Below are 27,285 nucleotides of genomic sequence, written 5' to 3' on the forward strand. Positions count from 1 at the left end.
CGGGGGGCACAACAACAGCCCACTAATAAAAAACTAAACTCCCACGGTCAACACAAACAGGCTGACCAGGACCACAGGGACAGGACGAGCCGAGAAAGTCAGAGAATACATATATTTGTGCGCTTTTACGCGTGTTAAGAATTAATGATACGGTGGTAAAAGTTTCGCTTTTACGCGTGTGTGGAAGTTGTGGTCTGAGCCATGACCCTCTCCAAGGAGTATGAAACGTCCCAGCAGACTGGCTTGCCACTGAACGAGGATGAAGTATACATAGCGGGAGAGGACGAGCCTCTCCTTGACCGGCATCTTCTCTACCGGACGGACAACACCAGAGAGCCTCGCTCATCCGCCGAGTCCAGCGTCGATCTGGACTGCTCTGAGTTCGACTCATCTGGGGAGAGCGAGAATAGTTTCTGTGCAGACACAACTTCATTGGGAAGACCTCGCGGTTCTGTAAAGCCCCCGTATTCCTACATCGCTCTCATCACCATGGCAATCTTACAGTGTCCTCTGAAGAAACTGACGCTGAGTGGCATCTGCGACTTCATCAGCAACAAGTTCCCCTACTACCGGGAGAAGTTTCCGGCGTGGCAGAACTCCATCAGGCACAACCTGTCACTCAACGACTGCTTTATCAAGATTCCGAGAGAGCCTGGAAACGCAGGCAAAGGCAACTACTGGTCTCTGGACCCCGCATCTGAGGACATGTTTGACAACGGCAGCTTTCTCCGGCGCAGGAAGAGGTTTAAGAGAAACCAGCCGGAGTATATGAAAGATGGACTCATGTTTTACCCAAACTTTAGCTGTTACCGGCCTTACTGCGTCCAAAGCCAAGTGAGCGTACCCGCTACCCCTCTGTGGTGTATGCCCGTTCAGGACGGGCTAGTGATGCTACCTACCTCCTACCTACCATACCCAAGTCTAAGCAGCAGCTGTAAAGTAGTTGCCCCCATGGACTCCAGAACGCAACTTTACGCAGCAACTCCCGCAGTACAGAAGGCTGCGAGCGACACACATACGAAGTGTTCATTCAGTATTGACAGCATTATGACTAGAACCTTTCCTTATGTATCACATAACTCAAATCCACAGAACTCCAACCCCCATTGTTCTGTTGATCTTCCCACGGGCCCTGCTCGTTTGGTTCCCGAGCCTGATTCCAGCTCCAATGACTCCATTCTGCCCAAGTGCAATGTTGAGCTCTGTTCCTTCAATAACAGAGAGTGTCCAAATGCCTTACCTTAGTTGTTGGAGTGTTTGTTTGTTATAGCTTTTACCAAAGAAACCTCTGTGTTTGTATACAAGTGATAAAATGATCCAATGTAGGCACGTTTACGCATTTCTCAAAGAAAGTATTTAAACTGCATGTTGTTTATGTTCATTCAATGTTGAATACAGTATGTCAAATGAAGTTAATGTAAATATGAAGACTGATAATATATTTGTTAAAATATGGTGTCAATGTGAAAGTGGAACCACTTTTGCCAAATGTAAAAAATTCCTTGTATTTTGATTTTCGACATTGAAATGAAACAATAAAACTAGTTTGACCGTACCGTCAGTTTGCGGTGTTTGATTATGCTTAGGCCAACTTATTTCATTCCCCACATTTTATTACACTTAGAAATTGACTGCTGAAGATGCCATCTATTAGGACAAAATAACATGAGGAAATGATTGCACCTAAAGGTTTCCAATTCCAATTTCTGGAAAACCAGGTCTAAATTAACAGGCCTATAATATATTGCACAGAATTACTTCGCAAAAAGGATAAATAGGCATCGGAACAGTAAATGACAGTTGTTATTGTGAATTATTCTAAGCCTAGGCTCATATTTATTTTCATAAATGTTGTTTGTCCTGTAATTGGCGAAACAACCCGTGTTTGTCAATAAAACACATCAGTCTCATCAGTACGAATTTCGTGCCCTGTTTTGTTTTATTGCAAATAATTATTGTAATATTTAATTGAGTCGCTTTTAAATATATTAAATATCCATTAAAATACAATTGATTCTATCTTAATTTCTTTAAAAATCGAATGAAAGCTTGAGAACGTCTGCATCCAGCTTTCGGCCAGTTCAATGCTGCCACCGTGTGGCCCAGGTTTAATGCATTTCAATACAGACAACTACGTTTATAGGACCAATAGGCCTACAATTTTGAAAAAGCAGGTTTTACAAAAATGTCTTTCCTTGATTTTGCTCCTGGTTGCGCTGTCCACTAAGTTATGCATCAGTGAACCAGCCCATATGCTTCTCTCTGGCCACCCATAACGCATCTTGTTCTTCTGATGTTAGCTTTTATGCATTATAGTACAAAGAGAGCGAGAGAGATAGAGAGAGCTGCCATTAAATAAGACGCACTCCATTTGTGTCACAGTTTAGATATCATTCTAGTCCATTAGCTTAAAGTACCATACTAAAACCAACTAGTGTGTTTTACTTGACCATGTACTATATTGCCTCAAATGTGGGACAGGGGAGGTCTGCTTGACGCATTGCTCTGCCCATGGCCAACAGTGCGCCCTCGGATCCTGCCTTGTCACTTTTCCGCATGTCTTTGACCGTTAACTGCTTAATGCTCGCACACTGACACTGACAGTGCTTTGCCTTGTCCGGTTACAGCCCCAGCTCGACACAATTCTCCCCGTACTCCACCGGGCTATTTTTGTCCAGAGGCGCAGCTGATTGTAGGGGCTTTTGGCCCTCCCTGATTTTGGCAGGCGCATGTCCTTGTGGAGAGTCGGGCTTATTTGGAAAATAAGGGAGTTGTCAGGCGGAAGAGAAGACTTGGCTTAATATTACATTAGCCTATCCAAAGCTCTCACTGCAAGTTTTCTGTGGCATGTGTTTAAAACCTACAGCAGGCCTATAACTAGCATATATCTCAAACAGAGTTTATAAGCCAAGGAATTTGTTGACGGGGATTTATCATCTTAATAGCCATCCCTCTGGAAAGCGCTGGTGTGCTGTCATTGCGTAAACGCATCCCCCACCTCCCTCGAAAGTGCTACTTCTGGAGGACTAGAGCGGACATCACTGGACGTCTCACCTCCCTAACACAGTCTGTCTCCTACATATGTTTGACTCTCCACCTCTATCCAGCCGACAGTGAGTCATCCCCGGTATAGCCAGTCGACCCGCCACTCCCGGTGGGTTCTTGTGCGGAGGATGGAGACCAACCCCATTCCCGTGGTAACGGTCCAGACGAGCCCGTTTGATGACCAGCGGCCCGGTACTAACGGGCTGCGGCGGAAGACGGCTGTGTTCGAGGGCAAGAAGAACTACCTGCAGAACTATATCCAAAGTGTACTGTCGTCCATCGACCTGAGGGACCGCCAGGGATGCACGATGGTGGTGGGCAGCGACGGACGCTACTTCAGCCGAGCAGCCACCGAGATTATAGTTCAGATGGCCGCTGCCAACGGGGTAAGACAAGAATGTCATGCCAGAAAGTTTGGAATGGTTCAGGGTTCGTGATGATGATAATGATGATGATGATAAACGAAGCACAGAAATAGCATAATAAACCATGGTATTTTATTGTTAATCCTCCATATGCCTATGGGTCGTATAAACTATGGTTTATACAGCTGAAACTCTAGGCAAGTGCATACAAGGGAATGCTGTACACTAGTTTACATAGCATAGCCTGCTCTGTTTATGCGCCTCTGAAACGATTAGTCAATCCAGTGGCCTTGTGTTAACAACATTCAGAATTATGGCGATTATGGCGAAGTGCATATATATAGGCAGGCTATGTTACAACCTTAAACTTATACCCTCTACCAGTGTCAGTGTGTTTGTTTGTGTGCGTGCGTGCGTGCGCGGGCGTGCGTGAGTGGCGGAGCCTTTTAACCAATTGCGCAGAGCGCTTGGAAAGGACAGCAGTCTATTCTCAGATCTATGCGACAACAAGCTTGGTGAAATAACTAAATTAAAAACTGAGGGGAATGTATTTGTTTTGAGATGGGTCTATTTTTTCTGATGGCTCAGCTTAATGTCTCCTGCCTTATCGGCTGTTCAATCCCTCGTCCACTCCTGCCCACGCGCCACTCAGCTACATTCCTCCCTGCTTCGTTCGAAGCTTGGGGGATACCCAGTTTAGTGGCCACGAGCCAAACTCACAGGAGATAAGCGCGGGGAAGACATTGAAAGAATATTTGTGAAATTCTGGGGGCAGAGTATGGAATGATGATAGGCGTGACCTACAACGGGTCGCTGACAGGGCAAGGCAGGTGTTAAGTGCGCACCCAAAGGGCACTATTCGATCCAAAGCGATGTCTGGGATAAGTTTAAATATATATTTTTTATGTTTTACGGGGAGGGAATGTTGTCATTAACACAGCTGATTTTATTTGGTTTTCAAACCATACAAATGTTTTTGCTCTTATGCCAAAAACAAGGTAACCGGGTTTGATTGAATAGAGCTAAGAGTCTCTCTCTCTCTCTCTCTCTCTCTCTCTCTCTCTCTCTCTCTCTCTCTCTCTCTCTCTCTCTCTCTCTCTCTCTCTCTCTCTCTCTCTCTCTCTCTCTCTCTCTCTCTCTCTCTCTCTCTCTCTCTCTCTCTCTCTCTCTCTCTCTCTCTCTCTCTCTCTCTCTCTCTCTCTCTCTCTCTCTCTCTCTCTCTCTCTCTCTCTCTCTCTCTCTCTCTCTCTCTCTCTCTCTCTCTCTCTCTCTCTCTCTCTCTCTCTCTCTCTCTCTCTCTCTCTCTCTCTCTCTCTCTCTCTCTCGAAATCCTGAAGTGAGGGGATGCGCCGACGTCATAATAATTAATTCCACAAGAATGAGGACACTTTTATTTAGAATAGTTGAGATGCTATAGCCTAGGGTCATAACATGCGAGACTGTTCGTGCTACTTCAATAAATGGATGTAGACGCACATGATGACTGTCTGGAATGTAGCCTAGTCCAAGCCTAATAGAACGTCTGGAACCTCAGTCCGTGCCAAATTCTGGACGCATCTGGTCTGGAAAGACGAAGCCCTGAGCGTCATGACATAAGCCACATGACCAGTTCTAGAAAACATCTCTTGACTAAAGAGTTCTGAAGCTCATTACAATAAAGACATGCGCATTAAATCATTCTGTAAGCTACACTGAACTAGTCTACAATAATAGGCCTTTTCATTCTTGAGTTGCGATGTTTGTACATGCTTTAGTCTTGAATAATGTATGATACAATTAATTACTTCAATATGTACATAGGTCCCAGAATGAGATTCAGTCAGCTAAATTTCCTCAAACTCTCCCTCTGTCTGTTTCTTTCAGATTGGTCGGCTGGTGATTGGACACAACGGCCTCCTCTCCACCCCTGCTGTGTCCTGCATCATCAGGAAAATCAAGGCTATTGGTGGAATCATCCTGACAGCCAGTCACAATCCAGGAGGCCCCGGGGGAGACTTTGGGGTCAAATTCAACGTGGCCAATGGAGGTGAGGTGCTTATTTGACTGATTGCTGTCAACCTGCCAGCCAGTCAATTTGTCAGTCAGTTAAAGGATTGATGGATGTCCTCCTACCTAAGTAGTTTTCTTTTCATCACTGATACTTGTGCTTGCTCTTCTTGGCTTTATGCCCAGGTTATTAGTGGGCTCTTTATTATAAATGTGTTTGTTAAAAGTGCTATATGAATACAATATTGGTGATTTATTGACTGAGTTAAGAGAGTTGGTTCATAGCCCACTCACAGCCCCAGCAATTATCTGTGTATTCTCTTAACAAGGAATACTCACATATTCCTGAAGTTCCATCATGGACAGGCCTTCCGAGTCCCCAGGGTTTTACTGTGGAATCTCAGTCATCTTCCAGTCCTATAAATAGAGCAAAGTGGTGTTGCTCTCCTCATCCCTCATGTCTCACGCAACAGTAGTTATCTTTCAGAGCCCACAGACTGTGGCTCTCAAAAGGATTCTACACAATGTTCACTTTGTCAATGTCTACATGACTCCAGTAGCTTCTTACAATCCTCACATGGTGTATAGAAGATTATGACTACTCAGTAATATGACCTCTCAATCTAGAGCAAAATGTTATTTAACTTCCTATGAATAACAGTTGTCCATTAATATGCCACCATAGGCTTCGCTGTTCTTAAACATGTACAGTGCCTTGCAAAAGTATTCATCCCCCTTTTCCTATTTTGTTGCATTACAACCTGTAATTTAAATATATATATATATTTTTTTTGGGGGGGGGGGGGGGTTCATGCACAGGACATACACAAAATAGTCCAAATTGGTGAAGTGAAATGAAAAAAATAACTTGGGTGGTGCAGTGGTTAAGGGTGCTGTACTGCAGCGCCAGCTGTGCCACCAGAGACTCTGGGTTCGCGCCCAGGCTCTGTCGTAACAGGCCGCGACCGGGAGGTCCGTGGGCCGACGCACAATTGGCCTAGCGTCGTATGGGTTAGGGAGGGTTTGGCCGGTAGGGACATCCTTGTCTCATTGTGCACCAGCGACTCCTGTGGCGGGCCGGGCGCAGTGCGTGCTAACCAAGGTTGTCAGGTGCACGGTGTTTCCTCCGACACATTGGTGTGGCTGGCATCCGGGTTGGATGTGCGCTGCATTAAGAAGCAGTGCAGCTTGGTTGGGTTGTGTATCGGAGGACGCATGACTTTCAACCTTTGTCTCTCCTGAGCCCGTACGGGAGTTGTAGTGATGAGACAAGATAGTAGCTACTAAAAAACAATTGGATACCACAAAATTGGGGAGAAAATGGGGTAAAAAAATAAATAACAATAAAAATAAAAATAAAATGGATAAGTGGGGCTTGCATATGTTTTCACCCCCTTTGCCTCAAAATAAGATCTGGTGCAAGTCCACCTGTGTGCAATCTAAGTGTCACATGATCTCAGTATATGCTACCGTTCAAAAGTTTGGGGTCACTTAGAAATGTCCTTGTTTTTGAAAGAAAAGCTTGTTTTTTTGTCCATTAAAAAAACATCAAATTGATCAGAAATACAAAACATTGATAATGTTGTAAATTACTATTGTAGCTAGAAACGGATGATTTTTAATGGAATATCTTCATAGGCGTACAGAGGCCCATTATCAGCAACCATCACTCCTGTGTTCCAATGGCACGTTGTGTTAGCTAATCCAAGTTTATACTTTTAAAAGGCTAATTGATCATAAGAAAACCCTTTTGCAATTATGTTAGCATAGCTGAAATCTGTTGTTCTGATTAAAGAAGCAATACAACTGGCCTTCTTGATTGAGGGTCAGGTGTATCACTGGGTAATGAGATAGCCAACATGGTTGATTATGGATTAAGTCCGCTCACACACTAATCTAATGTTTCCTCATAGCATCTGGCCCGTGAGCAAGTGGCCCAATTACACCAAGTCTCAACAGTTATCTCCCCGTAAAATCTGATTGTATTGTAGTCAATAAGATGCTTATCAGATTTGGCATGTAGTCATCATTAACAGTAAATACCATAACGTTTTGAGGTCCTCCTGGACTGAAGTGGAACACCAGAATTATGAGGATTAACACAATTGCAGTAGGTAGGTCCAAATGTGAAGTGTATCAGGAATAAACTGGAATAGTTCACCATGAGGAGAGAGAGAGGGGAGTTCTTGTTTAGTTCCTGTCCCTCACCTTTAGTACTGTTGAGATGAACTGTTCCTGTAGGATCTCTTTGTCCAGGTTTCTCCCTGTAGAGGTGAGGGGATACAAAGGCTTTAATGAGTGAGGTACACATCAGAAGAATGCATTCATACACACACACACTTATGCTCAGACACACACACACACAGTGCTGACATATGAAGACTAGGTGGTTGACCCTAGGCTCCTCCCCCCACACCTGTGGGGACTGATCAAGCTCGTAGAGTTCATGGACCCCCTGCAACATCACCTGGTGGGCTTTACCTGCGACATGATCCCCTGGGATAGCACACACACACACACACACACACACACACACACACACACACACACACACACACACACACACACACACACACACACACACACACACACACACACACACACACACACACACACACACACACACACACACACACACACACACACACACATAGTTCAGAGACTTAGACATACATACAGTACAGCGGTTATGAAAGTCCCCAAAGTCTGCAACACCACTAGGCAAGGGGCATCATGAAGACCCAGGAGGTCTCCAAACAGGTCAGGGCCAAAGTTGTGGAAAAGTACAGATCAGGGTTGGTTTATAAAAAAATATCAGAAACTTTGAACATCCCACTGAGCACCATTAAATTCATAATTAAAAAATTGAACGAATATGGCACCACAACAAACCTGCCAAGAGAGGGCCGCCCACCAAAACTCACGGACCAGGCAAGGAGGACATTAATCAGAGAGGCAACAAAGAGACCAAAGATAACCCTGAAGGGTTGCACTGCTCCACAGCGGAGAATAGAGTATCTGCCCATAGGACCACTTTAAGCCATACACTCCACAGAGCTGGGCTTTACGGAGGAGTGCCCAAAAAAAGCCATTGCTTGAAGAAAAAAATAAGCAAACACGTTTGGTGTTCGCCAAAAGGCACTTGGGAGACTATCCAAACACATGGCAGAAGGTACTCTGGTCAGATGAGACTAAAATGTAGGTTTTTGGCCATCAAGGAAAACGCTATGTCTGGACAAACCCAACACTTCTCATTACCCGAGAACACCATCCAGCATGGTGGTGGCAGCATCATGCTGTGGGGATGTTTTTCATCGGCAGGGACTGGGAAACTGGTCAGAATTAAAGGAATGATGGATGGCGCTAAATACAGAGAAATTGTTGAGGGAAACATGTTTCAGTCTTCCAGAGATTTGAGACTTGGACGGACGGAGGGTCACCTTCCAGCAGGACAATGACCCGAAGCATACTGCTAAAGCAACACTCGGGTGGTTTAAGAGGGAATATTTAAATGTCTTGGAATGGCCTAGTCAAAGCCTAGACATCAATCCAATTGTGAGTCTCTGGTTTGACTTAAAGATTGCTGTACATCAGCAGAACCCATACAACTTGAAGGAACTAGACCAGTTTTGCCTTGAAGAATGGGCAAAAATTTCAATGGCTAGATATGCCAGGCTTATAGACACATACCCCAAAAGACATGCAGCTGTAATTGCTGCAAAAGGAGGCTCTACAAAGTATTGAATTTGGGGGGGGGGTGAATAGTTATGCATGCACAAGTTTTCATTTCTTGTTTGTTTCACAATAAAAAATAAAAAATGTATATTCAAAGTGGTAGGCATGTTGTGTAAATGAAATGATACAAACCCCCAGAAATCAATTTTAATTCCAGGTTGGAAGGCAACAAAATAGGAAAAACGCCAAGTGGGATGAATACTTTCACAAGCCACTGTATAACAACAACCATAGGCCAGGAACAGGGTACATAATGTGCAAATATTGGTGTCCATGGTAACCGTGTGTGTGTGTGTGTGTGTCCAATAGGCCCGTCTCCAGACACGGTGATGGAGAAAATTGCCCAGGTGAGTAGGACCCTGGAGGAGTATGCCATATGTCCTGACCTCCGCATTGACCTGGCCAGGCTGGGACGCCACGACTTTGACCTGGAGAACAAGTTCAAACCCTTCAGAGGTACTGGACACGCACACGGGCTAGACACACACAGACCAGACACACACAGAGCCAGGGGCATAGAAGCCACTCTAACATTGGGGGGAACTATTTTGCTATGTGGGATTTTTTGATGTTGAAAAAATAGGCTTTAAATGCTCATTTCTAGTGACTTTTGAAAAAAAGGGCACAAAAAAATATTAACTTACAAATGGTCAAATTTACAAGGCTAAGGGGGCCCTTGTAGAGGGGCACGTACTCCGATACAGTCCAATCAGTTTTGAGGGCCATGGCCATTCGTACTGTACTGAATACCAGTGTGACTGTTTATGTGCATATATTCAATTGCACAACCATTTTGTACTCTTTCTCTGCTACTGTATGATTCATTTCCTAGTATTTTTCTCACTTCCACTATGTCAGGTTGTTACAACTGCTGCTCTACATACAGTATGGGTTGAAACTTAATGTAATATTTTCAACTTATAATACAGTTATTATACTGTATTAAAAACTGTTTTGATAAATAATAAAATATCATCATGGCTGCCTCTCTCATGCATGAAGTTAACACATGCAATACACCCTCTAGACTTAAACTGCTATCGTTTCATCAGAGACCATATTTGATCATTCCGATTGATTCACACTCTGACAGATCATCAGTCTATGAACTCTATGAGCTTGGAGAGGCACTTCTCACTGTCTTACCTGCTCTCCCTCTCTGCTATCTGTCTGACCGTGGGAATCATCATCGTTGCCTCTCTCCTGAATGAAGTTAACACATGCATTACACCCTCTAGACCAGGGCTTCCCCAACTCGGCCCATGCGACACCAAAGGAGTGTACGTTTTGGTTTTTGCCCTAGCACTACCCAGCTGATTCAAATAATCAACTAATCAACCAGCTTTAGTAATTTGAATAAGCGGTGTAGTGTTAGGGCAAAAACTAAAACGTGCAACCCTTGGGTTCCCTAGAACCGAGTTTGGGAAACGCTGCCCTAGACCCCTCAGACTCAACTCTGGACCGTGAAGCCAGTTCCAATCCTTTTTTTTCCATTGTTCCCCTCTAATCAGGGACTGATTTAGACCTGGGACACCAGGTGGGCGTAATTAATTATCAGGTAGAACAGAAAACTAGCAGGTTTGTAGGGTAAGTGTTGACTGCCCCTGCTGTAGACCAAGGATGGGCAACTTTGATGGGGGTCGGGGCCACAAAACATCAGAACTCATCACGAGGGACTGCAGTGGCTATCAGGTCTGATTACCCACATCCATACCCACACCTACAGTCAGAGTCGCCCCTAGCGTTTGGGGGCCCTAAATGAAATTTAGTTGGTGGTTAATTCTACTCCGCCCCATGAGACAAATGTCTTGCAATTTCCTGGAGAGAAATGTTTTCAGTTTTTAATATAATATCTGAGTGAGAGTGACTAACAAAATCAATGGGGGCTCCCTGGTCGGTAATTCGACCATAATTACTACAAGTTTAGATAGCTGGTTAGACATGCATTTTGTTAGCTGACATGGCTAATTGAGTGACTCTCAGTGACTGACATAACAAGATAAAACGGCTGATGCACAACCACATTTTGAAATGGCACCTTGTGTATCCTGCTTTTGTAACTCAGCAAGGTGAGAGTTCCTAAAAAAATAAAAAATATGAATAATTGTGTGTGTGTGTGTGGGGAGACATGTTTCTAACATTGGGGGGGGCTCCTATGCCCCCACACAGAGCAGCATACACAGAGCAGACACACACACAGAGTAGACGCAGACACACTGCAAACACATATACAGTGCATTAGGGAAAGTATTCAGACCCCTTTACTTTTCCCACATTTTGTTACTGTCACGTTCTGACCTTTATTTCTGTTGTTTTGTCATTATTTAGTATGGTCATGGCGTGAGTTGGGGTGGACAGTCTATGTTGGTTTTTCTATGATTTTGGGATTTCTATGTTTTGGCCTAGTGTGGTTCTCAATCGGAGGCAGGTGTCATTAGTTGTCTCTGATTGAGAATCATACTTAGGTAGCCTGGGTTTGACTGTTTGTTTGTGGGTGATTGTCTATGTTAGTTGCTTGTGTCAGCACAGTTCTCATTATAGCTTCACGGTCGTTATTCGTTTATTGTTTTGTATAGTTTGTATTCAGTGTTCAGTGCTTTCTTTAATTAAAAACTTAATCATGAACACATACCACGCTGCATTTTGGTCCGTTCCTTACGACGATCGTAACAGAATCACCCACCAACCAAGGACCAAGCGGCATGGTAAACAGAGGTAGCAGCAAAAGCAGCAGCAGGGGAAGCAACAGGTGCAGCAGGAGAAGCAGCAGGAGCAACAGCAGCAGCAATGGGAGAGGCAGCACTATTTGGAGAAGTGGACTTGGGAGGAGATCCTAGATGGGAAGGGACCCTGGGCAGAGCCAGGGAATATTGCCGCCCCAAAGCCGAGCTGGAGGCAGCGAAAGCAGAGAGGCGGCATTATGAGGAGCTAGCACGGCAGAGCGGCTGGAAGCCCGAGAAGCAGCCCCAAAAATGTATTGGGGGGAGGCACAGGGAGAGTGTGGCAGAGTCAGGAGCCAGACCTGAGCCAACTCCCCCTGTTTACCGTAAGGAGCCATGGATGTTATCGGAGCTGTCGGAGAAGCTGAGGTCTGAGTCTGAGAGGGTTGAGGAATTATTGGCCAGAATGGAGAATGAACGGATGGGAGATGAGGAGACACTCGAGGAGGTGTTAATAGAATTGGGGGAGTGTGAAGAGAGAGAGCAGTTGATTTGGCGTAGTATGCAAGGCATTCGCCCTGAGGTGCGTGTCCCCAGCCCGGTACCACCAGTGCCGGCACCCGGCACCCCGCACCAGGCTGTCTCTCTGTCCCATCAATACAGGTGCTCCCGCCTGTCCGGCGCTACCAGAGCTTCCGCCCCTCATTCCAGAGGCGCCAGAGCCCCTCAGTCCAGAGGCGCCAGAGCTTCTCTGTGCAGCGCTGCCAGAGCCTTCCTCCTCTCCAGCGCAGCCGGAGTCTCCCGCCTGTCCGGCGCTGCCAGAACTTCCATCCCTCAGTCCAGAGGCGCAAGAGCCCCTCATTCCAGAGGCGCCAGAGACCCTCAGTCCAGAGTCGCCAGAGCCCCTCAGTCCAGAGGCGCCAGAGCCCCTCAGTCCAGAGGCGCCAAGAGCCCCTCAGGCCAGAGCCCCTCTGTCCAGCGCTGCCGGAGCCTTCCTCCTCTCCAGCGTTCCCGGAGTCTCCAGTCTGCCCAGCGCCGCCTGAGCTGGCCATCTGCCCAGCACCGCCTGAGCTGCCCCTCAGTTCCGAGCTGCCCCTCAGTCCCGAGCTGCCCCTCAGTCCCGAGCTGCCCCTCAGTCCCGAGCTACCCCTCAGTCCAGTGGGGCCATTTAGCAGGGTCGCCGTGTTTAGGAGGCCATGGAGGCGGACAATGAGGCGGAGAAAGACTGTGGTGAAGTGGGATCCACGTCCCGCGCCAGAGCCGCCACCGCGAACAGACGCCCACCCAGACCCTCCCCTATAGGTTAAGGTTTTGCGGCCGGAGTCCGCACCTTTGGGAGAGAGTCTTTAGGTGCCTTTTGGCAAACTCCAAGTGGGCTGTCCTGTACCTTTTACTGAGGAGTGGCTTCCGTCTGGCCACTCTACCATAAAGGCCTGATTGGTGGAGTGCTGCAGAGATGGTTGTCTTTCTGGAAGGTTATGCCATCTCCACAGAGGAATTCTGGAGCTTTGTCAGAATGACCTTCCGGTTCTTTGTCACCTACCTGACCAAGGCCCTTCTTACCCGATTGCTCAGTTTGGCTGGACGGCCAGCTCTAGGAAGAGTCTTGGTGATTCCAATATTCTTCCATTTAAGAATGATGGATGTCACTGTGTTCTTGGGAACCTTCAATGCGGCAGACAATTTTTGTTACAATTCCCCAGATCTGTGCCTCGACACAATCCTGTCTTGGAGCTCTATGGACAATTCCTTCAACCTCATGGCTTGGTTTTTGCACTGACATGAACTGTCAACTGTGGGACCTTATATAAACAGACGTGTGCCTTTCCAAATCTTGTCCAATCAATTGAATTGACCACAGGTGGACTCCAATCAAGTTGTAGAAACACCTCAAGGATGGTCAATGGAAACAGGATGCACCTGTGCTCAATTTCGAGTCTCATAGCAAAGGATCTGAATACGTATGTAAATAAGGTATTACTCTTTTTCATTTTGAATACATTTGCAAACATAAAAAAAAGGTTTTGCTTCGTCATAATGGGGTGCTGTATGCAGATTGATGAGGGGAAAAAATGATTTAATCAGTTTTAGAATAAGGCTGTAACGTAACAAAATGACGAAAAAGTGAAGGGGTCTGAATACTTTCCGAATGCACTGTATGTTCACACACTCACACGCCGGGCATACACAGTCTCACCACACATACACTCTGTTCTTGCATACAAGTAGCATACATGCTATTGGATGGATAGACACATGCAGATACACACTAGACTCTGAGCCACTGCCCTCCTCTTCTGTGTGTTGTTAGTTGAGATAGTGGACTCGGTCGAGTTGTACCTCAATCTCCTGAGAACCATCTTTGACTTCAACGCCATCAAGAGCCTTCTGACAGGACCTGAACAGCTGAAGATACGCATAGATGCCATGAACGGAGGTAGGACAATACTAATAAAGACCAAAGTAATTACAGTATTGTATCAGGTGATACCAGTGATTATATTGTGTTCTATTGTATTTTGTTGTATTGTATTATATTCCATTGTTATTCCATTGTATTATTTTCTATTATATTGTACTCTATTGTCAGTGATGGGTCTGTACGTGCGCCGTATCATGTGTGATGAGCTGGGGGCTCCTGCCAATGCGGCTGTCAACTGTGTCCCCATGGAGGACTTTGGGGGCCGGCCTCCTGAGCCCAACCTCACATACGCAGCCCCATTGGTTGATGCCATGAAGGGCGGAGACATTGGTTTCGGAGCTGCGTTCGATGCAGACGGGGTAAGACAGCTGAGGAGGAGAGGAACACAGCCTTCACAAAGTATAGTATTCACTTGACTTCTTCCACATTTTGTTGTGTTACAGCAGTGGTATTCAAACTTTTTCAGTGGGGACCCCATTTTTTCCCACAAGAATTTCTTGCGACCCCACCCCACCCCACCCCACCCCACCCAAAATCTAATGACACCATCTTAAAATCATTACGTTTCGATTTTTACATCAACAAATAACCTTCAATTTATTGCATTTTCATCTCTTATCAAAATGAAAAGAAACCAATAAATACATTAACTCAATACAATTGTATCTTTCTTAAAAACATTTGTATATTGTCCCATACAATAATCTGTTCTCTTAACTGTTATTTTTATTTTTTATTTTTTATTTTGGTGATCCCACTGCAGAACTTGACTTTGAATACTTTGTTAAAGCCGGAATTAAAAATGAATTAAATTAAACACAGATTCAACCACAAATACCATGGAGGTTTTCCAATGCCTCGCAAAGGGCACCTATTGGTAGATGGGTAAAAATGTAAAAAATCAGACATTGAATAACCCTTTGAGCATGATAAAGTTATTAATTATACAGTGGATGCTGTATCAATACAATCAGTCACTACAAAGATACAGGTGTCATTCCTAACTCAGTTGACGGAGAGGAGGGAAACCGCTCAGGGACTCCACAATGCTAACCTGACTGATAGAGTGAAAAGGACGCTTGTACAGAATAAAACATGCATCCTGATTTCAATAAGGCACTAAAGTAATACTGTAAAAAATGTATCAAAGCAATTACATTTGGTCCTGAATACAAATCCAATACAACACATTACTGAGTACCACTCTCCACATTTTCAAGCATAGTGGTGGCTGCATCATGTTATGGGTATGCTTGTAATTGTTAAGGACAGGGGTGTTGTTCAGGATAAAAAAAATAACAGAATGGAGCTAAGCACAGGCAAAATCCTAGAGGAAAACCTGGTTCTGTCTGCTTTCCACCAGACACTGGAAGATTAATTCACCTTTCAGCAGAACAATAACCTAAAACACAACGCCAAATCTACTTTGCTGAGTTGCTGAGTGGCCGAGTTACAGTTTTGATTTAAATCTGCTTGAAAATCTATGGCTACCTGAAAATGGTTGTCTAGTACTGATCAACAACCAATTTGACAGAGCTTGAATAAAGTGTGGAAAGCTTTTGGAGACTTACCCAGAAAGACTCAGAGCTGTAATCACTGCCACAAAGCGATTCTATACATTTGCAAAAAATTCTAAAAACATGTTTTCACTTTGTCATTATGGGGTATTGTTTGTAGATGGGTGAGAGAAAAATAAATTTATTCCATTTTGATTTCAGGCTGTAACACCAATAAAGTGTGGAATATGTCAAGGGTTATGAATACTTTCTGAAGGCACTATATAATGTACAAAGTACTACAATACACTTTCAGGGGAGCTGATGAGGACTTTTGATGAGCATGTTTGATTCTGCTTAATTGGGCAGCGTTTACACTTTTGGGACTATTCCATTGGTTCCTTGGCAGCAAGCCAAATCAAGTATTTGAAAGACGAAGAAAAAACTTGACTTATGTGGACCCAGGTCTGCTTTCTAATGGGAACGTGGAATTGCCTTTGTTTGTTTTTGTCTGCATTTATTTCCTTGTCAATAGCAGGATGTTAGGCAATGGGACCAGCTAATATCTGTGACAGACATCTCTTTTTTTCCCACAACATCTCACATAGTAATTTTTACCAGCGCCACGCTCACGCACATTAGCCTAACTCAATTACCGGGCCGAGCATCAGGAGAATTATGTCACTCTTTTGTGTTCCATTGGAGCCCTCTCCCAGTGCTTACAGTGTTGCATCTTAGTAGGAAGGAGTGTGTCCCATACATTTGATTTGATTGGGAGAGATGCAATTAAAACAACCATGTATCAACTGGTAGGGATGGGAGTGCCAGTTAGAGTAACAGCAAATGTTTATCTTTAACATACTTGAATTAGTGGATTAGATGAGGTATTTATTGCTTATGCATTGTATATTTCTTCATGTATTGCTGTATGGTTGATGAGTGTATGTGTTGCAGGACCGGTATATGATCCTGGGTGAGAATGGTTTCTTTGTGAACCCTTCAGACTCCTTGGCTGTTATGGCTGCCAACCTCTCCTGTATCCCCTACTTCAGACAGCTGGGACTAAAGGGCTTCGCTAGGAGTATGGCTACCAGCACTGCCCTAGACAGGTAGGACACACACACACAAACCAATATCCCTATACCCTGTTTGTGGCTGCTGGATAAAATGCTCCACATGACTTTTCCATTTTGCAACACCTCTTCACCTTAGCCTCATCACCCCCCCCCCCCTCCGTGTGTCTCTCTCTCTCTCTCTCTCCCTTTCTCATCCCTCTATCTCATCCCATCCCTATGTCTCCCACTCTTGCGAACCCCAATCCAACCCCCCGCCCCCCACACACACACACTGATCAAGGGGTCAGTAATGTACATTAATGTTGTGTGTGTGTTTGTGTGTGAACCTGGCCCCTGACCCTCTCTTCTCTTGAGGGTTGGTGGACTCAGTGGCGGTCCTGTTAATGCTGGCAGCCATGGAGGAAATGAGCTCACTCCCCAAGCCCATATCTCAAGGGGCCGCAGCCGCTATCGCTAACCCTAGGTCACTTGTGAGGTTGACGTGACATCACGTCATTGATGGCCCCCTCGCCGTGGAACTGATCTCACGCGCACATATGTACAGTATACACACACACACACACACACACGCATACGCGCGTGCACACAAAAGAGGGAGAAGTCAGGGGATTAGCAGAGTAATTTGAATAACAAGACAATCCATTTTCAAGCCCTCATCCTGTCCACTAACTAAATATGTACTATATTATAGAAAGTCAAAAGGGAAAACATTGTACACCTCCCTACTTCGGTTGCACAGGTAACTAACCACCGTACCATTTCGCTCCTCCTCCAGTTCAGCGTAGACCGGGTATCCTCATCACCTGATGAACGAGAGCTGGGGCTATGTCTTCTGATATAGAAACATCATGGACACACTGATGACTGCAATGTCCTGTTCCAAAACACACTGACACATGAAAGATGATCTTCATGAGTCTCAATGCACCACAAGGTCATCCAACACCCATTAATACAAAAACGCCCATATGACACACACACACTGGCTGATTCCTGTACTGTATCGGTACCGGTGTCAGCGTATCTCAATAGTGTTGTGTTATTTAGTGAGTGCTGGGGAGCTTTATGATGGCCCCAGCCCAGTAGTATGCCTTTTAAGGAGTGTGAGAGCAACCATGCTCTATCTATCTATCTGTCTGTCTGTCGGTGTGTGTGTGTGTGTGTGTGTGTGTGTGTGTGTGTGTGTGTGTGTGTTCTGTGTCTGTGTGTGTGTGTCTGTGTGTGTGTGTGTCTGTGTATATGTTCTTGTGTTTATGTGCCTGTGTGTCTCAGTGTATACTTGTATATTTGTGTGTGTGTGTGTGTGTGTGTGTGTGTGTATGCTTGCATGTATATATATGTTCTTGTGTTTATGTGCCTGTGTGTCTCAGTGTATACTTGTATATTTGTGTGTGTGTGTGTGTGTGTGTGTGTGTGCAAGCGAGGGAAGCCCTATGTTTCTGCAGTGAGGGAAGGGAAGGTGGGAGGGGAGGGGAAACATCTGCCTCTGCTTTGGCCACTCCAGGGAGGGGGGATGGAAGGAGAGAGGGAGGAGGAACAGGGGAGGAGGGGTTTGGCTAGGCCACCGTTCTGCTTGTTACTAGGATAAACCAGTGAAAAACAAGGCCTTTTTAAAAAGTTTAAATTCTGTCTCCCTGATTTTTGTAGTGGGATAAGTGTGTGTATGTGTGTGGGGGGTAGGGTTGGGTCTGTGTGTGTGCGTGCGTGCTCGTATCTGCATTTGGGTGTGTTTACGTGGGTCTCATCTATAAGACTGGAAAGTGACGCTAGTTGCCAGGGAGACATTGCTGAGCCCAGCACCTGTTGCGAAAATCCCCCCGCTCATCCTTCTCTGTCATCCTCAACCTGAGGAGGGGTACAACAGGATATATGGAGGACATTCAGGAGACCAGATCCATTCTTATACAATGTCTGTTACAGTGAGGGAACAGTGTAAACATGCAGAAGACGGCTGGTTCTTACTGACCCTCATGTCCCTGGGCCAAACTGTCCATCTTCTCCCCACGTCTCCAGTAACACTTGTCTGCCAACATCCCTCCCTTCTGGCAAAGACTGCTGGGAAAGAGGCTGTTTTCATTGTGGACACAGATGGAGGGACTGAAAGAGAGGGAGAAGGGAGGGAGGGACGGAGAAAGAGAGGAGTGGGGAGAGAAATAGAGAAGGAGAGAGAGAGAGCGCAGGAGAGAGGAGAGAGAGAGAGACAGAAGGAAGAGAGAGATGGAGAAGGAGAGAAAGAAGTAGTGCTCACCCATGTGTCCATTTCTAACATGTCTTTTTACACTGGAGAGATTTAACGAGCAGAGAGATATCAGCCTTGGATAGTTTGATTGACAGTTGGACATGAGCTTGCTTCTCAGATACAGGCCCAAATAGCTCTCATTAGAATTTAACTACTGTGTTTACTTCTCCTAGTCAACAACTTTATGGGAACACAACTCTCATACTGAACAAAGAACAGGTTTTTTTGTAATTGTGGTTATAAGAGGACATACATTTGACGACAAATCTTTGTGTTACTGAGAGGAAAATGAGGATGATTGCATCTGGAGAACAAGATACATGCTAATTAAATGACTATGAAGCTTTTGTCTTTGTATGTGTCTTCCAAGCCTTTCCCAACAGCTGAATCAGGACACACCCATGGGAGGAGTAATACTGGTCTAAAAACTATCTGTGTACCGATATCGGCTATCATCACCGAAGTCCATTTTTGAAAACAGTTGCTGTTCCCAGTCGGGTTTAACTGAAAGCATGAAGGGAGTCAACCAAGTCAACAAGCAACTGTCCTCTTCCCTTTAGAGTTTGCCTATTGAGACAATTGACAGCATTGCTAAAGCATCGCTGGAATGTTTGGGGAATGTTATGTGTCAGCTGTGAGCTCGTGTCAGGTTGTTTCGTGTGTGTCAGCTCTGAAGGGGCCTAGTGCTTAGTTATGTTGTTGTCAGGTTGTGGTTAGGGCACAGCTGGTGCGAACATTAAGCCCTAGAAAAGCACCCCATTCCCTCAGCGCTGTTATGATGTCGTGGAAAACAAACAACTTTTTCCCAACATCCCCCCCCCCTCCCCATTGTTGCCCCAACATCCCCTTAACGTTGCAGCAACGTTCTGCATGACCAGGGCCGTGTCGGTTGCTTGTGTTGGCTGCAGACATGCGAATGAAACGTCAACAGTGAGTCAAAGGGTCAGAGTTTTCATTTTCTTGTTGGAACGCCAGGCTTTCTGTTCCAGAGCCCTTCCCAGAGGGAAATAAAAAGGCTTCACACACACAAACACTGTGGGTTTATTTCACGGTGCAGACAACATCTCAACGTCTCACCCACCGGGATATCACCCCTCAGAATTCCAACTGAATTCCACAATCCAGCATTCAGCATCTGGAATTGAAATGTGATGTGTTCAGGAGTTTTTCCAACTTGGAATCAGCAAACAGTTATGTTTGTTGCATGTTCTTTTGAATGACTCATTTGTGATGGAAATAATAATAGTCACCCATCAAATCAAATTTTATCGGTCACATACACGTGTTTAGCAGATGTTATTGCGGGTGTAGCGAAATGCTTGTGTTTCTAGCTCCGACAGTGCAGTAATATCTAACAATTTCATAACAATACACACAAATCTAAGTAAAGGAATGGAATTAAGAATATATAAATATTTAGACGAGCAATGTCAGAGCGGCATAGACTAAGATACAGTAGAATAGAATACAGTATATACATAAAAGATTAGTAATTATTAAAGTGACTACTGTTCCATTATTAAAGTGGCCAGTGATTTCAAGACTTTGTACAGTATATAAGGCATAGACTAAGATACAGTAGAATAGACTAGAATACAGTATATACATAAAGTTTAGTAATTATTAAAGTCCCTACTGTTCCATTATTAAAGTGGCCAGTGATTTCAAGACTTTGTACAGTATATAAGGCAGCCGCCTCTAATGTGCTAGTGATGGCTATTTAACAGTCTGATGGCCTTGAGATAGAAGCTGTTTTTCAGTCTCTCGACCCCAGCTTTGATGCACCTGTACTGACCTCGCCTTCTGGATGATAGCGGGGTGAACAGGCAGTGGCTCGGTTGGTTGTTGTCGTTGATGATCTTTTTGGCCTTCCTGTGAGATTGGGTGTTGTACGTGTCCCGGAGGGCAGGTAGTTTGCCCCTGGCGATGCGTTGGGAAGACCGCACCACCCTCTGGAGAACCCTAAGGTTACGGGCAGTGCAGTTGTCATACCAGACGGTGATACAGCCTGACAGAATGTTCTCAATTGTGCATCTATAAAAGTTTGTGAGGATTTTAGGTGCCAAGCCAAATTTCTTCAGCCTCCTGAGGTTGAAGAGGCGCTGTTGCGCCTTCTTCACCACACTGTCTGTGTGGGTGGACCATTTAAGTTTGTCAGTGATGTGTACACCGATGTGTCCACTGCAGTCCCATCGATGTGGATAGGGGGGTGCTCCTGCTGTTTCCTGAAGTCCACAATCCTTTTTTTTTTGTTGACGTTGAGTGAGAGGTTATTTTCCTGGCACCACATGTAGGCTGTCTCGTCATTGTTGGTAATCAGGCCTGCTACTGTTGTGTCATCTGCAAACTTGATGATTGAGTTGGAGGCGTGCATGGCCACGCAGTCATGGGTACAAAAGGGGGCTGAGCACACACCCTTGTGGGGCCCCAGTGTTGAGGATCAGCGAAATGGAGGTATTGTTTCCTACCTTCACCACCTGGGGGGCGGCCCGTCAGGAATCCCAGGACCCAGTTGCACAGGGCGGGGTTCAGACCCAGGGCATCGATCTTAATGATGAGCTTGGAGGGTACTATGGTGTTGAATGCTGAGCTATAGTCAATGAACAGCATTCTTACATAGGCATTCCTCTCGTCCAGATGGGATAGGGCAGTGTGCAGTGCGATGGCGATTGCATCGTCTGTGGATCTATTGGGGCGGTAGGCAAATTGAAGCGAGTCTGGGCTGTCAGGTAAGGTAGAGGTGATATGATCCTTGACTCTCAAAGCATTTCATGATGACAGAAGTGAGTGCTGCAGTGCTTTGATGTATTTACTGAGAGTTAGGTGAGGAGGTGTGGGGTCATCTTGGTTCCTTACTAGAACTTTGACTAGCTCTCTCCCAGAGAACAGACTACAAGTTCAGTCTCTCTCCCTCCCTGCCTCCCTCATCTCCTGCTCTAACTCTCTCTGCCCCAACTCTCTCTGCCCCTTTATCTCTAACTCCCTCCCCCTTTCCCTCTTTCCCTATATGTTCTCTCTTTCTCCTTCCCTTTGATATCTCTATCTATTCCCTTCTCTTTAGACTTTCCTTCCATCCTGCTCTCTTCTCCCTCTCGATTTTATCTCTCTGCTTCCTCACTCGAAACCTCTCTCTCTCTCTCTTCCTCTCTCTGTCTCTCTCTGTCTCTCTCTGTCTCTCGTCCAATTCATAGGGGCTTTTATTGGCATGGGAAATGTGTTTACATTACAACACTCAAACGTTAAAAAAAAGTTAAAGACATTTCAGGTGTTATTTTAGCAATGCACAAATAGTTGTAGTGTGAATAGTAGGGAAAGATAAATAAACAGGTAAATATTAGTGGTATTTACAATGTAGTTTGTGCTCCATCGGTTGTCCTTTTCTCATGGCAACGCGCCACAAATCTTACTGTTGTGATTGCACACTGCGGTATTTCACCTAACAGATATGGGAGTTTATCGATGTTTGATTTGTTTTGTGGGTCTGTGTGATCTGTGGGAAAAGCGTATCTCTAATGTGGTCATACATGTGGCAGAAGGTTAGGAAGTGCAGCGCAGTTTCTACCATTTTAAGGGCAGCGGGCACATAGCCTGTCTTCTCTCGATGAACCAGGTCTGCCTATGGCGGCCTCTCGCAATAGCAAGGCTATGCTCATTGAGACTGTATATTGTCAAGGATTTTCTTAATTTTGGGTCAGTCACGGAGGTCAGGTATTCTGCCACGGTGCATTTGATATTTGGGGCCTTATAGCATTACAATTTTCTCAGTTCTTTGGTTGATTCAGTCAAAAATATTTATAATTTTGCTTTCTCATAATTTGGTTGGGTCTAATTGTATTGCTGTACTGGGGCTCTGTGAGGGCTTTGTGGTGGAATATGTGTGCATCGCTTTCTTTTAGATGGTTGGAAAATTTAACAGCTCTTTTATGGATTTTGATAACTACTGGGTATAGTCCTAATTCTGCTCTGCATGCATTGTTTGGGGTTTTGCGTTGTATACAAAGAATTGTGCAATTGGGTTTGTCCCATTTTGTGAATTATTTGTTGGTGAATGGGCCCCAAACCTCCAACCATAGAGGGCAATGGGTTCTATAACTGAATCAAGTACTTTTTGCCAGATCATAATTGGGTTGTTCCGTTTGATGGCATAGAAGGCCCTTCTTGCCTTGTCTCTCAGAGGGTTATGATGTTGAGGCCCGGGTTAGGTATAGTTTGATTTGATTTGATATGATCCCCATTAGCCGACGCCAAAGGCGACAGCTATTCTTCCTGGGGTCCGACACATAACAAAAAATACATTACAGACAAAAAACTAATAACCATCTCTGCAGCATTCACTATGGGGTATTGTGTTTCGATTGATGAGGGAATAAAACTATTTAGTATATGTTAGAATAAGGCTGTAATGTAGCAATATATGGAAAACATCAATGGGTTTGAATACTTTACAATTGCACTGTACATGTCAATAAATACACACAACAAATCGGTCACATGGGGTAGAGGCGTTGTGCCGTGATGTGCTTTATTTGTTTTTTAAACAAGGTTTGTTGTTCATTTGCATTATATAAGATGGAAGGGAGTTCCATGCATTCATGGCTCTGTATAATATTGTACACTTTCTTGAATTTGTTCTGGACCTGGAGACTGTGTAAAAAGACCCCTAGTGGCATGTCTGGTGTGTCACGGATCCCTCTGGAACTTTCATTACGCACACCTGGCCCCTATTCCCAGTGATTGTATTTGTATACATGTGCCCTTTGTTCACCATGGTGCTGTCAATTATTGTTACTATGTCCATTTTGGTGCGTGTGAGTACCTGTGTTTTGGCTTTTGTGCCATTGTGGATTGCGCAGATGATTCCGGGTCTCGTCCCGTGGGTTAATCATTGTGCGTGTGTGTTATTTATTCGAGGTACTCCTCGCTCTTTTGTTTGGGGTTTCTACCCTGTGTTTTGTTACGTGTTTGTTTGGTCTTTGTTCCCGTGCCTTTACACGGCATGTCGTAATTTGGGCTAAATTTTAAAAACTATTACGCATTCCTGCACCTGTCTCCCGACCCTTCATACCGACGTGACAGAATAATCTACCAGATAAGAGAGACAGCGGGAATGACCCATCCGACGTTGCTGCAACTGGTCTGTATGGCGTCGCCGCAACTTCGGCAGCTGCAACTGGTAGTCCGATGTCGCCACAACGGTTCCGTCCAATGACGCAAAATCAGTAGCTGCAACTGGTCCATCCGACTCCGCAACTTCAGGCAGCTGCAACTGGCCCGTCCGAAGACGACACAACTTTGGCAGCTGCGTCGGGTCCTGATCGACCCACACTGCGTTCCTGTGATCTCCCTCGAGGCCGGGACTGTTGTGCTGCTGGTGTAGCATGTCGGGAGGTCGGGGGGGGGGGGGGATTACTGTCACGGATCACTCTGGAACTTTCATTACGCACACCTGGCCTTCCAGTGACTAGTAATTGTATAAGTGTATCCTTGGTTTAGCAGTATCCTGTCGATTATTGTTACAATGTCCATTAGTGCGTGTGAGTACCTGTGCTGTGTGTTTGGGGCTTTTGTGCCATTGTAGATTGCGCAGATGATTACGGGTCTCGTCCCGTGGGTTAATCATTGTGCGTGTGTTATTTATTCGAGGTACTCCTCGCTCTTTTGTTTTGAGTTTCTACCCTGTGTTTTGTTACGTGTTTGATTGGTCTTTGTCCCCGTGCCTTTACACGGCATGCTGTAATTTGGGCTAAATAAAAAAAACTATTAAGCATTCCTGCGCCTGTCTCCCGAATCATTTATGCCAACGTGACATGGTGGGGTAAGTGTGTGTACTAGTGCTGTGTGTAAGTTGACTATTCAAACGGTTTTGGAATTTCCAACACACTAATGTTTCTTATAAAAACAAGAGGTGACACAGTCAGTCTTTCCTCAACTCGTAGCCAAGAAAGACTGGCATGCATAGTATTAATATTAGCCCTCTGGTTACAATGAAGAGCAAGACGTACCGCTCTGTTCCGGGCCAGCTACAGCTTAACCAGGTCTTTCTTTGCAGTACTTGACCATATGACTGGACAATAATCAAGACAAGATAAAGCTAGAGCCTACAAGACTTGCTTTGTGGAACGTGGTGTCAAAAAAGCAGAGCATCTCTTTATTACAGACAGACCTCTCTTCCCCTTTACAACCATTGAATCTATATGTTTTGACCATGGCCGTTTACAATCGAAGGTAACATCAAGTAATTTAGTCTCCTCAACTTGTTTAACAGCCACACCATTCCTTACCCGATTCAGCTGAGGTCTAGAACTTAGGGAATGATTTGTACCAAATACCATTCTCTTAGTTTTAGAAATGTTCATGACCAGTTTATTAGTGACCACCCATTCCAAAACAGACTGTAACTCTTTGTTAAGGAATTCCGTGACTTCATTAGCTGTGGTTGCTGATGCATATATGGTTAAATCCTCATCATACATGAACACATATGCTTTGTTTAATGCCAGTGGCAGGTCATTGGTAAAAATAGAAAAGAGTAGAGGGCCTAGAGAGCTTCCCTGCGGTACACCACACTTGACATGCTTGACAAGCTTCCATTAACTTCTTATGGTGTAGGGGACGCTTGCTTCCCACTTGGCCAAAAGCCAGGGAAAATGCAGCGCAGCAAATTCAAATAAAATTACATGAAAATCAAACTTTCATTATATCACACATGTAAGATACTAAATTAAAGCTCCACTTGTTGTGAATCCTGCCAACATGTCAGATTTTAAAAAGGCTTTTCGGGGAAAGCATAAGAAGCTATTATCTGATGATAGCACAACAGTAAACAAAGAGGGTAGCATATTTCAACCCTGCAGGCACTACACAAAACGCAGAAATAAAATATAAAACATGCCTTACCTTTGACGAGCTTCTTTTGTTGTCACTCAAATATGTCCCATAAACATCACAATTGGTCCTTTTGTTCGATTAATTCCGTCCATATATATCCAAAATGTCAATTTATTTGGTGCGTATAATCCAGAAAAAAACAGCTTCCAAATTGCGCAACGTCACTACAAAATATTTCAAAGGTTGCCTGTAAACTTTGCCAAAACATTTCAAATTACTTTTTGTATACATCTTTAGGTATTTGTAAACGTTAATAATCGATCAAATTGAAGACGGGTCTATCTGTGTTCAATACAGGAAGACAACAAACCAAGCTACTTTTTTTTACTTGTCTTGCTCAACTCTCAACAGTGTTACGCAGTTCCTAGATGGCTGTACTTCTTCATTGCACAAATGAATAACCTCAACCAAAATCCACAGACTGGTGATATCGAGTGGAAGCGGTAGGAACTGAAAACAAGTTCCTAAGAAATATTGTTTCCCAATGAGAGTAAACAGTAAACCAGTAAACAGACAGAGACCTAAAAAAAGAATTCTGAACGGTTCGTCCTCTGGGTTTTGCCTGCTACATAAGTTCTGTTATACTTTCACAGTTTTAGAAACTTCAGAGTGTTTTCTATCCAAATGTACTAATAATATGCTTATCTTTTATTCTTGGCATGAGTAGCAGGAAGTTGAAATTGGGCATGCTATTTATCCAAAAGTGAAAATGCTGTCCCCTATACCTTAAGAAGTTAAAGAAAATCCTCTGAGTTCTATTAGATATCTCTGAATCCACGATATGGCAGAGGTTGAAGCCATAACACATACGTTTTCTCAACAGGTTAATAATATCAAAGTCTGTACTGAAATCTAACAGTACAGCTCCCACAATCTTCTTACTTTCAATTTCTTTCATTCAATCATCAGTCATTTGTGTCATTGCAGTACACATTGAGTGCCCTTATTTTAAAGCATGCTGAAATTCTGTTGTTCATTTGTTTACAGTTAAGTGTTGTAGCTCCCGGGTGGTGCAGTGGTCTAAGGCACTGCATTTACATTTACATTTAAGTCATTTGGCAGACGCTCTTATCCAGAGCGACTTACAAATTGGTGAATTCACCTTATGACATCCAGTGGAACAGCCACTTTACAATAGTGCATCTAAATCATTTAAGGGGGGTGAGAAGGATTACTTTATCCTATCCTAGGTATTCCTTAAAGAGGTGGGGTTTCAGGTGTCTCCGGAAGGTGGTGATTGACTCCGCTGTCCTGGCGTCGTGAGGGAGTTTGTTCCACCATTGGGGGCCAGAGCAGCGAACAGTTTTGACTGGGCTGAGCGGGAACTGTACTTCCTCAGTGGTAGGGAGGCGAGCAGGCCAGAGGTGGATGAA

The 27,285-nt window shown here is 44.6% G+C and overlaps 2 protein-coding genes across 4 annotated transcripts in view; both read left to right on the plus strand.

Moving 5' to 3' along the window:
- Positions 1-71: 71 nt before the first annotated feature.
- Positions 72-1,546, plus strand: foxd5 (forkhead box D5). Its single transcript, XM_064984805.1, has one exon. It carries the CDS (start codon positions 202-204, stop codon positions 1,243-1,245), a length of 1,044 nt encoding a protein of 347 aa, XP_064840877.1. The 5' UTR covers positions 72-201; the 3' UTR covers positions 1,246-1,546.
- Positions 1,547-2,678: 1,132 nt separating this feature from the next.
- The window catches only part of pgm5 (phosphoglucomutase 5), a 57,349-nt gene continuing 32,742 nt past the window's right edge, over positions 2,679-27,285 (plus strand). Inside the window, exons 1-6 of one of the 3 annotated variants that reach the window (XM_064971896.1) lie at positions 2,679-3,431; positions 5,274-5,436; positions 9,441-9,587; positions 14,103-14,228; positions 14,382-14,572; positions 16,664-16,818. In XM_064971896.1, the coding sequence (XP_064827968.1) occupies positions 3,174-3,431; positions 5,274-5,436; positions 9,441-9,587; positions 14,103-14,228; positions 14,382-14,572; positions 16,664-16,818 (1,040 nt within the window). In that variant the 5' untranslated portion in view covers positions 2,679-3,173. The remainder of the gene's footprint in view (positions 3,432-5,273; positions 5,437-9,440; positions 9,588-14,102; positions 14,229-14,381; positions 14,573-16,663; positions 16,819-27,285) is intronic. The other 2 variants (XM_064971912.1, XM_064971903.1) reach the window with 2 other exon arrangements.

This window comes from Oncorhynchus masou, chromosome 1, assembly GCF_036934945.1.
Source record: "Oncorhynchus masou masou isolate Uvic2021 chromosome 1, UVic_Omas_1.1, whole genome shotgun sequence".
Taxonomy (NCBI): Eukaryota; Metazoa; Chordata; class Actinopteri; order Salmoniformes; family Salmonidae; genus Oncorhynchus; species Oncorhynchus masou.

What these genes read in the sequence shown, in the direction of transcription:
- foxd5 (XM_064984805.1), top strand. Translation starts at nt 202, where the DNA reads ATGACCCTCTCCAAGGAGTATGAAACGTCCCAGCAGACTGGCTTGCCA.